Genomic DNA, 13,769 nt, shown 5'->3' on the forward strand with positions numbered 1-13,769 from the left:
CATTAGATGTAATTACTTGAAGGCCTGCAGCCCTGTGTCCATTTAGCTTCCCTCGTCATACTGTGGATATGGTATATGCTAACAAATGACAAATAAAACCACTGGCAATTTAAATCTAATTTTCTGGGTAGATATTTCTTGACATGATATGCTTTTTTCTATTCAAGTCATACTTTGCATTTGCATCATTCATTTTTACTTATAATAATTATTTCACTTAATTGCACTGCATTTCTTAATATGAGCTACATGTCGTCATCTCCACAATATACTGGAGGGATGAAAAGTGTAAAAACAGTTGTTCCATGCCATTGTTGTATTTATGACTCAGTGTTATTAATATTATTATTATTATTATTATTATTATTATTATTATTATTAGTCGTCGTCTTAGTAGTAGTAGTAGTAGTAGTAGTAGTAGTATTTCTACTACAGGTTGGATCATATTCTACAGAGAATTAGAGCAAGAGCTCTCCATTTTATGAAGACATCTTCGTTTGTTTTTTCAAGAATTTGAGTAAACTGTCTGTTTAGACAGAAATCTCTCAATTATTAACCCAAATAAGTTAATTCTGTGTCATGAAGTAGCCATGGTCTCATCATGGATTCGGTGTGTGAATTGACACAGAGCTGACGGGGTTTATTCCTGGTTCACAAACCTCATAATAATCCAAAATGTGAGAAATCTGGGTCGCTGATTAAAATGAGAAATTCTGAAGATCTGTGGAAATAATTACACAATATTTCTGAGAGTTGAATTCCTCATTAACTTTTTTCCTACAATAAGATTGATTGTCATTATTTTAGTGTGTCAACGTTTTATTTGAATTTGATCTGAGCAGAATCTGTTCACATTTTGTATAAATGATTACATTTGTGATATTATAGACGCACATCCTAACAGTGTTGCACTGCCTTTTCAGTGTATGCTGTGATAGTTTCCAGGTTTAAGGCTCTTGTAATCCGTCTCTTCTCCTGCAGTGATTAAATGGGATTTAGGAGACCTCATCAATAAGTATCCACCCTCTCTGTCTGGTGCCCTGGGTTCTGCTTCAGTCTGCTTAGGCTAGAATTGTATTTTACAAAGAAACAATATTAGTAGTTTCATCAGTCAAGCTTTGTACAGCTGCTTTCTTTCCTAACTGAGAATCGTCTTTACGTATAAATACATACTGCAAGATACAGCAATGAATGTCTGTGGTGTTAAAGTCTTTACTGTACGTGAGTCAAGTAAAATATGGCATTTATTAGTTAGTTATTAGTATTGGTCTTATTTAATAGTGAGTTGATCGGCAGAAATATTATCAGTATTAGTTACTGATAATATTTCTGCTGATTAATGATCAGGCTGGGTCAAGCTTCAAAGAAGTAAGGATTTACACATTAACATGTTTTTTTTATGTTCTTTTTGTCTGATATAAAGATGTTTCTTACATGAATTCGACAACATACGATTTTTAGTATCGATAGTGAATGGTGAATAGCCAAAGAGGATGAATTCCAAACTCTCCACCTGTCTCTGTCTCAGGTCAGCACTTCAGTCTCCGCCAGCTGGGGATCTGTGAGCCTCCATCACGCCGTGGCCTGGCATTCTGCTCTGAGATGGGCCTCCCCCACCGTGGCTTCTCAGTTGGAACAACCCCGGACCTGGATGCCGACAGTCAGGCTGTGATGTCACCAGAGCGCGCCATGAGGCTATGGAGCCGCGGCGGTCTGACTAAATCATCCGGGAGGAGCTCCTGCCTGTCCAGCCGCTCCAACTCGGTGCTGACTCTCACTGACACCGAACATGACAACAAGTCAGACAGCGACAATGGTAGGACATCTTTTCTTCCTTGGTTAGCTTTGTTTCCCTCTCTACACTCAAAACCAAGGTGTCCGTTTAACTTTTTGTATTTGTCGAATTTAGAGGAGTGTATCATGTTTCACTTGACTGGAACATCCTAACATTTCTACTTTTCAGGTCTCATTGGGGTCCTTCAAAATTATTCAAGATTGTGTTCATGCTTATTTAACAGGGTAATACTGTGTCCAGCCACCTTTCCCGTAATAAGTGTAAGTTTCAGGCCTGTCACAACACTGACAACTATTTTCATAAGTTTGGAATACATTTTTAATGATCCTAAGATTCAGTTCTTAATCAACTTTTAAAGGAAAATGAAAGAAATGATAAACTTGCAGCTTTTTTGCATGATTTCATTGAGAGCCTCTCTATTCTCTCCACTGTTTGGTTTAATAAGACACTTTCCTCTGTTAAAATCACTTTTTTTCCCCAAAGAAAAATGAAACTCAGGCGTGCGAGGCGACTTTCATGTCCTGCTGTGCCTCTGCTGGTTGTAGTGTGTGTGTGTGTGTGTGTGTGTGTGTGTGTGTGTTCAAGGGAACAAGGATGAAGTGCGCTCACCTTTTTATTCCGCGTTTTCTGAATTTTCTCATCTCATTGTCTAACATTAACCACAGAAATGCAGACTAATGTCAGTGTGTTTTGTAAGCTACGGGAATATCCAGGTTTTTTTTTTTATTTTCAAAAAAAAACAAAAACATTTTTACCAGTGTTCATAATGAGTAATTTAAAAATCTTTTGACATTTATCACTGGTGTTTACATTATTCCGATTTGTAAGCCATTTAAATTTAGGGCTATAATAGAATGAAAGAAGTAACAGATGTAATATAATTCGTCAGTCAGTGAATAAACTGAATATTCTTTTCTGTAGCTGGTACAATAATGCGATTCCCAAAAAAATATTTGACATTGACCGACTATGCCTTTTGAATTTATTTATTTATTAACCTTTTTTTTTTTTCATTTTTATCTCTATAAGCAAAATAAATGAAACAGAAAAAGTCAAAAACAGCAACATTTGGATTTTGAGGTGAAACAGGAGCTTGGTCATATATATATATTATATATTTAACGTAATTGCACAACTCTGCATACAGGGTGGGAGGCTGGTACAAGATAACAACAGACAGGCCTGATAATTCATTTGGCTCATTTAGAGTCAGTGCGTCCTGTCATTTTATAGATTTATGTACAAACATGTACAAAAATCTATATAAAGCACATCTTGCATTTGTGTGTGTGTGTGTGTTTGGGTAGTTGTGCATGCATATATGAAGCCTATTAATTATCCACGAATTTGTTTTCTCAAACAGGTGTAAATTTTATTCTTAATGAAGGACTTGTTTATTTCACGCACACACACACACGCGCGCACACACACATACGCATGCGGAAATACACAATATTTTCAATAAGCTAGATGATTTTCATTAGGAGATGTGATGCTGTAATTAACAGAGAGATAAAGTGCTGAGTCGTTGTATTTCCTATATTAAGTTTGATAATGTTTTTATTAAATAGCATTATGCTGTGGATGTTAGCGCTCTGGAGGATACACTTCCCCTCTCTAAAAGTGAGTAGTCGTCAAGTTTTCAAAGGCTAATTGACTCTTTAAAATGCAGCTGTGTGTGTGTCTGTGTGGCTGTGTGGCTCATTTTGGAAAGTGTTGCAAAAAGTCAGCATCCATGCATGCTCTCAGTTTTGAGTGTGTGCGCTGTGTGGAGATGACATGGTTTTGATGCACACACTTTATTTCATTTTACACTCGACAGCTTCTCTACATTTTTGTAACTTTTCTCTCTATTTCCATTGTCCAGAATAAAATGTTGACCGTTAACTATTAGAAAACTAGGGCGCTCTCTCTCTCTCTCTCTCTCTCTCTGTCTCTATAATTATTGATGGTCGTTATCCAAAGCACAGCAGGTGCGCAGTGGCGGTGTGGACACGTGTGTCAGTGGCAGCAGCAGTTCAGTGCGAGCCGCCACGCACAGGTGAGGTCAGCGGCGTGACACCAGTTTATCCTCTTTGCCTTTGATAACTTCTTGAAATTGGACGTGTGCAGCAGCGTGACGGTGTTTTCAAGTGGTTAAGTTTGTCGGCCTGAATGTTTTGGTGGTTGGTCCTCCACACCTTACAGCCTCCTCAGAGACTGTGAGGTTTGTGTCGTTTTCACTCGCAGTGAAGAACCTCCAAACTGACGGCATGCTGTGTGTGTGCGTGTGTGTGTGTGTGTCCTCTTCTCCAGGTAGTGTCCTTGCTCCTGTGGGAGATGTTTGTGTGGCAGGATGTCACTGGTCAAATACACGCTCCGGAACTATATACGGTCTCTCATCAGTATCACAGACTGTGTGCGTATTTCAGCGTTTTTCTTTACTTTTCTGAATTGCTCCTATAAATTGTATTTATGGAGATGTATTCAGCAGCTCCCTTACATTCGGAGGCATCCTTTTGTTGAACGATTTCAGCCGCACATTTTTGTAAAGACAGCAGAGTCACCAAAAATGTGTGTAGGCGTGGATGGAAGGCATACAGAACGCCCGGCTGGCCAGGGATCAGCGTTTGCATCCGAAGTGTGTGACTCTGTTCAGGCAACCAAAGCACAAAAATATAGATCAGGGACAAATGAGTATTAAATTGTAAATTAATGTGTTGTGCTTGAAGTCCTAACCACGAACAAAACTGGCACAAATCTAAATATAACCACAGATAAATAATAGAAGTTCACAAATGCTGTTGTCGCTATTGTACTGCAAGGGAAGATATTTTTGGCAGGAAACAAATATGTTGTCTGTAAACAATTTACAGATATGTTCAGTATCATAAATGAATATTTCCTCATTACAAACCAAATGCGTCAGTTCAATTGTACATAAATTGTATCTCTAGTGGCCCGGATTGTGAAGGAGCTGATGGTCGCGTGCCTCCACTGAGACACCTGTTGTTGCTCTGTCCCTGGAAACCAAGGCCGGTTTGCAGCATGCAGAGTGTGTGCATGGGCTTGTGTGTGCCTGTTTATGTGTGTGCAGTAAAAACAAACTATATCACCAGCTCTAATGCAAAAAGGAGTGAGAGAAAGAATAGTTTACAGGGAGGGAGAGTAAAAGGATCAGAGAGAAGGAGAGAGTAACACAAAACAATTCCGAAGAGGACCAAGGGAAGTTGAGAATAAAGGCTGAACGGGGGGAGAGGGAGAAACATCTCTGCATTGTTTGCTCTCCTGAGAGGAAATATTAGACCAGAGACGTCTGGCTGGCTCCCCAGTGGACACACACACACAAACATGCGCACACACACCAGCAAACATAAACTCTTTTGTGGCGTGTGGACCCCTGGGTGCCCAGCTGCTGCTCGCCTGGTTACTTGATATTGGTGATCTCAACCTCAGGGATAGGAAAAAAAAACAGAAGATACATTAACATTTCCTTTTGTCAACACACTGATACAGGTGTATGTTTCACTGAAGGAGTCCTCCCACGCACTGAGGCTGAAGTCTCTTCCACCTCTTAATCCTGTTAAATAAACAGAATTACTGGAGAGCTCATTTCAAAAATGTTAAATCTCTGTTGTTTTATATTGTGGAGGTACAGTGTGTCCAGCATGTGTGAGCAAAACAAGAGCTTAAAAGGGCAATATGTTATTATATTGTCTGGCTTTACAGGGCTATAGATGTCTGGCTTTGTCTTATAGCAATGAACTTAAAATATATTAGCTGTCTAATCTCTTTAAGTCTAAAGTGTGCCCCCCTTTAGACACTGTGTGTGTGTTTGTGTTTATGCTGTGTGTAGAGAGCAAGGTAGATGGGATAAACGGGGAGTGTGAGAAAGACATGATGTAATGGCAAATGGAAGAAAGAACAATAAAGGAACGGGTGAAAAGGAGGGATGGAAGCAGACAGGCAGACAGAGAGGAAGAGGTGTGTATCTCGTCTTTGCTAACCAGATTACTTTACTATGTGTCAACAAAACACCTAATCCATTTGGCATTGCTAAGCTGCTTAACACTATAACCTTAGCTATTATATAGACAGACACACACACACACACACACACACACACACACACACACACACACACACACACAAACACACATACCCCAGCGCTCAAAGAGGCCAACAAACCTCATACTTGGTGCTATTCAGGGAACCAGAGTAACTAAAAAAACAGATAAAAAAAAAAAAGAAGATGTACATGTCAATAAATAATTTGTTACAAAATTCAATTTAATCCATTTCAATTCAAGTCAATGCTGCTTTTGGCCTGACAGTTTAAACAAAACTATTCTGTTAAATCGTCAAAATACAATTTCCATAAATACTAGATACAAAATACACAGTGTATACATTTTTTTGCAAATGCAAACAAGGAGTTAATATCTGGATTTACTTGAAATTTGACATAAATCTTTATAAAGCTGGGCAGGGACTCTAGCAAGCTGCATGGATTATAGATATTTAATTTATCAGGGCACATAAAAATGCAAATAATTACCCGGTGGGTGTTTCACAAAAGGAACTGTTTGAGCACAGAAGACTGCAACACACACAAGATTGTTTGACTGTGTGAAAAGAAGCAAAGTGAAATCATACAGAGACATTGCTTCGGAGTCAGCAGTCCTAAAGTACAGATGTGGATTTTGAGCAAATATAACCTAAATCTCTGAGTTCTGCAAAGTTTAACATCAACATAATCTCAAAATTGTGAATAGATGTTTGGGATGAAGAATTTGATTTCAATCTAAATGTTACGCAGCCCACACTCATACACCATGTGATGTTTTGGTCGTTTAGGGACTCGTATCTTACAACCCTCAGTTGGTTTTAGGGGTTTTATTAACATACTGTTATTTGGACATTATTCCTGTTCATATATTCCCACTACACCAATGTGCTTGTGACTGAGTGGGAGAAGCTGTGGAAGGCAGGGCTTGACTTTATGTATTAATGTGTGAGATGAGTTGCTGAAATGGTTAACTGTAACATACACGGCAAATAGAGAATGGCTTCCACTGCCACCTGTTAGCTGCACATGGTCCAGAGGGGTGGGAGCTGTCGGCTGAGGAAGGGAAGGCTCTCCAGTGACACAGCCACAACCAGGAAAAGCAGACAGATGGAGACGGACAGGGACATAAAACAGACAATGATGGATGGATGTGTTCATACCCCTGTTTGCTCTTTTTCTTCCAATGAAATTCTGTTTGGTTCAATTCAGTTCAGTGGCTGCTTTATTTTGAAAGGTGCAGGGATGCGATCCATTGCCAAAGCTGAAGGTGACAAAATAAATTCCATTCATACATAACGATGCCAAACTAGAGCAGATTATCTGGCCTGTAATTATTTTGAATTCAGCATTGTTGTTGGTTTCTCTGATGGTGCAACACTCATATTTTCCTGCCGAATTACACACTCACACTGCAACAACACAAATAAAGAGCTTTGTGCAAACTGGTTGGATTACTGTATTTTGAGAATATAATCAGTCATAGCACGTCTCACTGTGTGTGATGAGCTGTGTCCACTCTTTATTTAGCCTCACGTTTTCCCTCTGTTTCTCTCCTTTCCTTCTACTGAGCATTTCAGTATTTCAGGCATTTTTTTTCACTGCTTTTCTTTTATCTTCTGTAACTCTGGCCTCTGGACAGTAAGAGACAGGGAATTTGGTAGATTCTCTCATTTCTAAGTGATGTTATTGTTAAGCCATCACTGGACACACAAGCCGGCTGGATCTTTAGAAATCATCACAGCTCTTCAAAGGGATGAACAATGGCCACAGCTGATGTGCTCAATGAGGCTTTATAAGTGGCAAGATTTCAACTAGTCCAATATTGTTTATTGTCTCAGAGATGTTAATTCATGCTTCATAAGCTGGACTTAGTTTTGAATTTGTACTATAATTCTCCTCAATTCTCATTCATCTACTCACAGGAAAATGCTTATACCTAAACTGTAAAATGTAAAAACGCATTAATAGCATATTGACTGCAGTGTTGGGTGACTGTGTTCATACACACACACACACACACACACACACACACACACACACACACACACACACACACACACACACACACACACACACACACACACACACACACACACACACTCACTCACGCACTCACACACACACACTCACATACACTCACGCACGCACGCCTCTTCCTCAACCTTTTGTGCTCACTCCTTCCTCCTCTGGTCTGACTCATTGCTTGCACATTTTAAAGTGTGAATGGATGTAATCAATAACTAATTGATCTCATTAAAACGTTGATAAAAATCCACTAAACAGCAGCAAGAATATATGTTTATTTAACAAAATCTTTTTTAAATTAGATCAAATATGACCATGTTTTGAAGCCACACCACACTGACTCAGCTTCAGTAAGTTGTGGCATTGGTTTTAAACCACTCATCCACTGCTGTATGCAATTAATGTGATGCATCTCTACTGTCCAATTATTTTTACAGTAATACTTGGAGACAAAATTATGAAATATGTCGATTGTAACACAATTGGTTTCTCAAAGTTGTTAATATAATAATAATAATAATAATAATAATAATGATAATAAATAATAATAATCCATTTAAACAACTACAAATGATATAACTTTCCATTTATTAGGAATATTTGTTGTGTTTTTCTGATTTGCAAAATCATCAATTTTGTGTACATTACCCTTGTTCACCCACAGGAATGTTCTTCTGTAGATGTTCATGTGCGTTTGTGAGTGCCTACAAATTCTATATGCGCTGTTTAGAATACTAAGTACTCCTTAAAATATTTATATTGCGGGTTTATTAAACTATATATCAGGTAGCCCTAACACAGTGTTCATAGGGTCACGACTTATTTACTCATGGTTTTTCAAAAGAACTCCATATATCAGAGAGTTATCCAGTACAGCAGCAAAACCACCACCATCTACACACACACACACACACACACACACACACACACACACATCATGGTTGAGAAGAGACAACAGATGTGACTGCTCAAGAAGACTGATCACTGCAATAACCAAGGTGCATATCTAAGCATAGAGAGATTTTACATTCACATTCATGAGGATGCATTTCAGGACATTTTTCTGTCATCTGCGCCTCAGTTTTGATACATAGATATTACTGCTGGTTATGTTTTTTTCTCAGCTGCTGCTGTATGTTTAATACAAAACAGCCCTCAGGAATAAATAATGTATCATCTCTCCTCTTCTCTCACAGCAAGAAGGCGTGGAGGAGAGCAGTGAGCATGTTTGTTACAAAGACTGCAGTTACTAACTGCAGATGTATTTCAGGCTCATCTTTCACACTCTTCCAAGAACTAGTTGATGAGCTGTGTGTGTGTGTGTGTGTGTGTGTGTGTGTGTGTGTGTGTGTGCCAGTGGAGAGGTCACGTGGACACAGAAAAATAAGTTTTCCAGTAGCTGAAATGTACTTGGACGCCTGCCCCTCACACATACACATACACACACACACACACACACACACACACTCTGGTGCCAGTCATATTCAATAGCAATCTAGTGCTGACCAGAGAAATCAATGAATAACAGACTAACTGACTAGAGGGTTTAACTTTGGCGCCACTAATGAAGACACTTCATTCCATCAAGTGGCTAACATTAAATCATTAACCATACAGCATCGCTCTCTCTCCCTCCCCCCCTCATTGTCTCTCTTTTCATCCTCCCATCTCTCCTGTCCTTTTTATTTAATTATTTTTCACTATTGCTGCTTCCTGTTAAAATTGTTAATTTACAGCTACAAGCTATACTATTTCATCAATTTAAACAACTGTGATAATAGCAGAGTAACCATTAATACTGTATGAATCATAAAATAAAAATGGGCAGACTGATATTTTCTATACTTGAATCATTTAACTTTACAACCCTTGAAATAGACTCACTGCCCTAATAATGTTTAATGCTTTCAGAAAAAAAATCAATCAATCAAAATTAATCTTGAGATTTTTATACACTGTAAAAGTTACCATTTATTAGTTAATAACTGAGTTATTAGTAATGAATCTATCAGATGAATATATGTCATGCACAGGAGCAACAAGTCTTCTCCTCTCCTTCCCTCACGTTGCCCCCTCTCTTCATCCTCTCTTCACTTGTGTTTCTCAGAACCCATTTAGGCAGAATCCATTACCAGAAGTGCAGAGGGAGAAGGAGCGAGCGAGCTAGATAGACAGAGAGAAATGGAGAGAGGGAGATAGAGGGAGTGTTCGGCCTACTAAATTCTACTACAATGAGTCTTGGGACCTGATAGATGATGGCCTTTTTAGTTGTGGTGACAGCCGAAGCTTTCACTGCAGCTCTGCGGAAACCTCAAGCAGTGACTCTATTTTGCTGTTCTTCACTGTGTCTTGCTCAAACTACTCTACTTTATCTCATGCAATGAGAACATGCTGAACACTAAACATTTGGAGCTTGAACGTTGCTTGGCTTTTCAACAATGGTCATATTTTTTATGGAAATGATAAGAAGTCTCGCCATCTGACTGGGAAGCCGGCACTGTCTCTCACATTAAAGTACACAGTCGCCAGTGGGACATTCTCCCCACACTAGAAATGAAAGATTGAATCTTAAGAGTCCATTAAACAGGAGTCTGCTATACACTCAGCCAATCATGTGGCAGCAGTGAAAGTCATGCAGATGCAGGTCAGGAGCTTAAGTTATTGTTCACATCCGACTCTCCACACTGGAAATGAGAATGGTGAAAAACTGTGACCTCAGTGACTCTGATCTCCTGGATTTTCACAAACAACACTCTCTAGAGCCAGAAACAAAAACAAGAAATAAACAACTTCCCTTGTTGACAAGACAGTTCAGGGCAGTGGACACAGGCTCTCTAATACTGGACAAATGAAAGCCTGGTCTGATGGATCTGGGTTTATGCTGACTGGGGAACAGACGCCAGGCTGGTGGTGGTGTAATGGTGTGGAGGGATATTTTCTTGGCACACTTTGGACCTATAATGCCATATCAGTCATTGTTTGAATGCTGCAGCCATAGACTGTAAAAAACATGGGCATAGCATCCGTGACGTCACCCATTGGTTTTGGGGAGTTGTTTTTGTGACTCAAATATGGCGGCCTGAACAGCGCCATGTTGGATTTTGGTGGGCGTGTACTTTCCATATTTGGAGGAGAGGCGGTAACTCAACAGGTCAACCGGCCGAGAACCCGCCCACTGGCCTCGAAGCAACTGCCAAACCTGCTCCGGACCTGTCACTCAACATTTCCGCACCCTAATTTATGCGAGAATTTTAAACCTAATAATAGTAAAACGGTAGAGTTAAAAAAAAAAATTCACCCCCCTCAGAGTGTGTGCGGGGGTAGAAACTATCGGTTGAGACCAAAAAACGTGATGACACCAGGCTTTGATCATGTTTATTGAGGATGTAAAATCAGTGATTTTAACATGGGGGTCTATGGAGAAATGCTGCTTTCTGACACCAGCCCCCAGTGGCAGCCGAGGGGATTGCAGTTTTTTGAACGCGGAAGTGAGCTTCACTTCTCAGACCGACAACTCCCCCCTAGGCTACAGCCTGTCTGAGTGATCTGTGGTGATGAATCTTTATGACACATGACTGCTGTAAAGTTTAGATAATAACATTAGATAAAATACGCATATAAGACAGTGATACGAATATTGTCTTAAAAAATCAAATATTTGGCACATGTACATTGTTCCAGGACAACATGGATCAGAGATCACTGGGGATTTGAGTTTGGTGAGAGAAAAAGGTATTAGGCTTTCCTCCTGTGAATATGCATTACAGCTGGGTGGTGTCTGAGAAGTGAAAAGTGAAAAGATATTGTGTGCTGGGTACACGTAGATGATGGTGGTGTGTATAAGTAAGTGTGTGTGTGTGTGTGTGTGGTGGTGGGGGTGGTGCATTGAAAGTATTCAAGGTGAGAAGTGAGATCAGCTATCAAGCAGATCAAGTTCAGATTGGGTTTCATATCTGTCACACTGTAATGGGAGAATTGATGAAGTGTCATCATGTCAGAATTACACACACAGACACACAAACTAAAATGCAAACACATGGATTCACAAGCCACACACATATATTCACATTAGCTTTTCAACCTCTTCTTCCCTCCATCTCCCCTTTTTTATGGACAACACAGTAAACTACAGTACCTGTTTGTATTACACGTTGTTATTCCACCTCTCTCTCTCTCACACACACACACACACACACACATATACACACAATCATTAGTATGTTGAGCTGTGTAATAGCTGGATCAATAGCCGTGCTGGTCTTACAGGATCATTTGCCCTCTGAAGCAAATGCTCTGACAGCCACTACATCATTAGGATATCACCGCTCTCTCTCTTACTTTCTCTCTCAGGCGGAGACTGTCCTGCTGTAAGAAACAACCTATAGGCAGCTCATTACGACCCAAACTTACGTTTCATGTCAAAGGCAACCTATGGTGTCTGGTGAGGGAAAATCTAGAATTTGTCATCATGGAAATACCCCCACAAATTTCCTGCTTGGGTTGAGCTCCAAAAGTGATTTAATCTCTTAAGACTTTGATGTTAAAATGTCCAATTTTACAGCAGAAATAAATGTGTTTACAGCCTAGTGCAGCCTGGCCCGGCAGCGTTGTTACAATGTGCTGCTGAAATTATCATGAAAACCACAGATAAATATTAAGCAGTACTTTTGTTTGCATCTGTACATTAAAATAATAACATTGTCAGCATATCTGTGTGCTGTTTGAGGACAAAAAGCCCACAAACAGCACTAGATTTGCCTCACTGTAAACAAGGGGATATTATAATTTTGTGACCTGCAGCATCTTTCCGAAATACTAGAAACACTGTGGCTACACTGAATTAAGGGATGAAAAAATAGCTGTCGCCCCAAAATAAGTTTCAAAAACACACAGTCCCTGATTGCAGTATCTAACACCACTTTGACACACAACAGACCTACTTACCAGTTTGAACATGGGCTAGCAGCTTACTGTCTCGTCTGTATGTGTGCATGTGATTACTCATTGTTTGGCCTCAGTCTGAATAGAAAGGCAAACTCATTCATTTGAATCTGCTATTTTGCTGTGAAAAGGTTGTCTCTGGATCAGTGCTGTCAGTGTCTTGCTACAAGTTAAATTTACCACCATAATTGACCATGGTTATAGTGATAATTCAAATTTAAATGGCAGTACTCGTAACCATGTCATATGGGTGTTTTATATGTGATATTGTGATATTATTATTTTATCTATAGTTGTTCCTCAACCTTAACTGTATGTTAAAGGGATAGTTCACCCTAGAATGATATTTCGCTCATTATCTACTCACCCTCATGTTGACTAAGGGCTGGAAGAAGTTTCAGATTCCACCGTCCCTTCTCTGAGTTACAGGGGGTCTTGGCGTAGCAGTGCATGTCCATATAACGGTTGCAAAGGGACACCAGAGCTCTTCGTAAAAAAACACACACAAAAAAACATCCAAATACCTCCATGATGCTCGTATGTAATGTCCGTCTTGTGCTGAAGCCCCAAATTGCGTAATTGTCCCGAAAAAAATTAAATAAGTCCACATTCCAAGCATGTTTGTAGCGGAAGCTTCTCGAAGCTCCTCTTCCTGGTCCGTCCAAATCTCGCGTGATTTGCGCCGCGTCAGTGCGGTTACTGCGAATCATTCGAGATTTGGACGGACCAGGAAGAGGAGCTTCGAGAAGCTTCCGCTACAAACAAGCTTAAAATATAGACTTATTTCATTTTTTTCGGGACAATTACGCAATTTGGGGCTTCAGCACAAGACGGACATTACATACGAGCATCATGGACGTATTTGGATGTTTTTTTGTGTGTGTTTTTTTACGAAGAGCTCTGGTGTCCCTTTGCAACCGTTATATGGACATGCACTGCTACGCCAAGACCCCCTGTAAC

The 13,769-nt window shown here is 39.8% G+C and overlaps 1 protein-coding gene across 6 annotated transcripts in view; it reads left to right on the forward strand.

Moving 5' to 3' along the window:
* Positions 1 to 13,769, forward strand: part of tenm3 (teneurin transmembrane protein 3) — a 288,258-nt gene that overhangs the window by 88,865 nt on the left and 185,624 nt on the right. For all 6 annotated transcript variants that reach the window (XM_085780218.1, XM_085780247.1, XM_085780226.1 and 3 more), the window contains exon 7: positions 1,529 to 1,816. In XM_085780218.1, the coding sequence (XP_085636344.1) occupies positions 1,529 to 1,816 (288 nt within the window). The remainder of the gene's footprint in view (positions 1 to 1,528; positions 1,817 to 13,769) is intronic.

The sequence above is a fragment of the Trachurus japonicus genome, chromosome 1 (genome assembly GCF_045865225.1).
Source record: "Trachurus japonicus isolate A0001 chromosome 1, Traja_1.0".
NCBI lineage: Eukaryota > Metazoa > Chordata > Actinopteri > Carangiformes > Carangidae > Trachurus > Trachurus japonicus.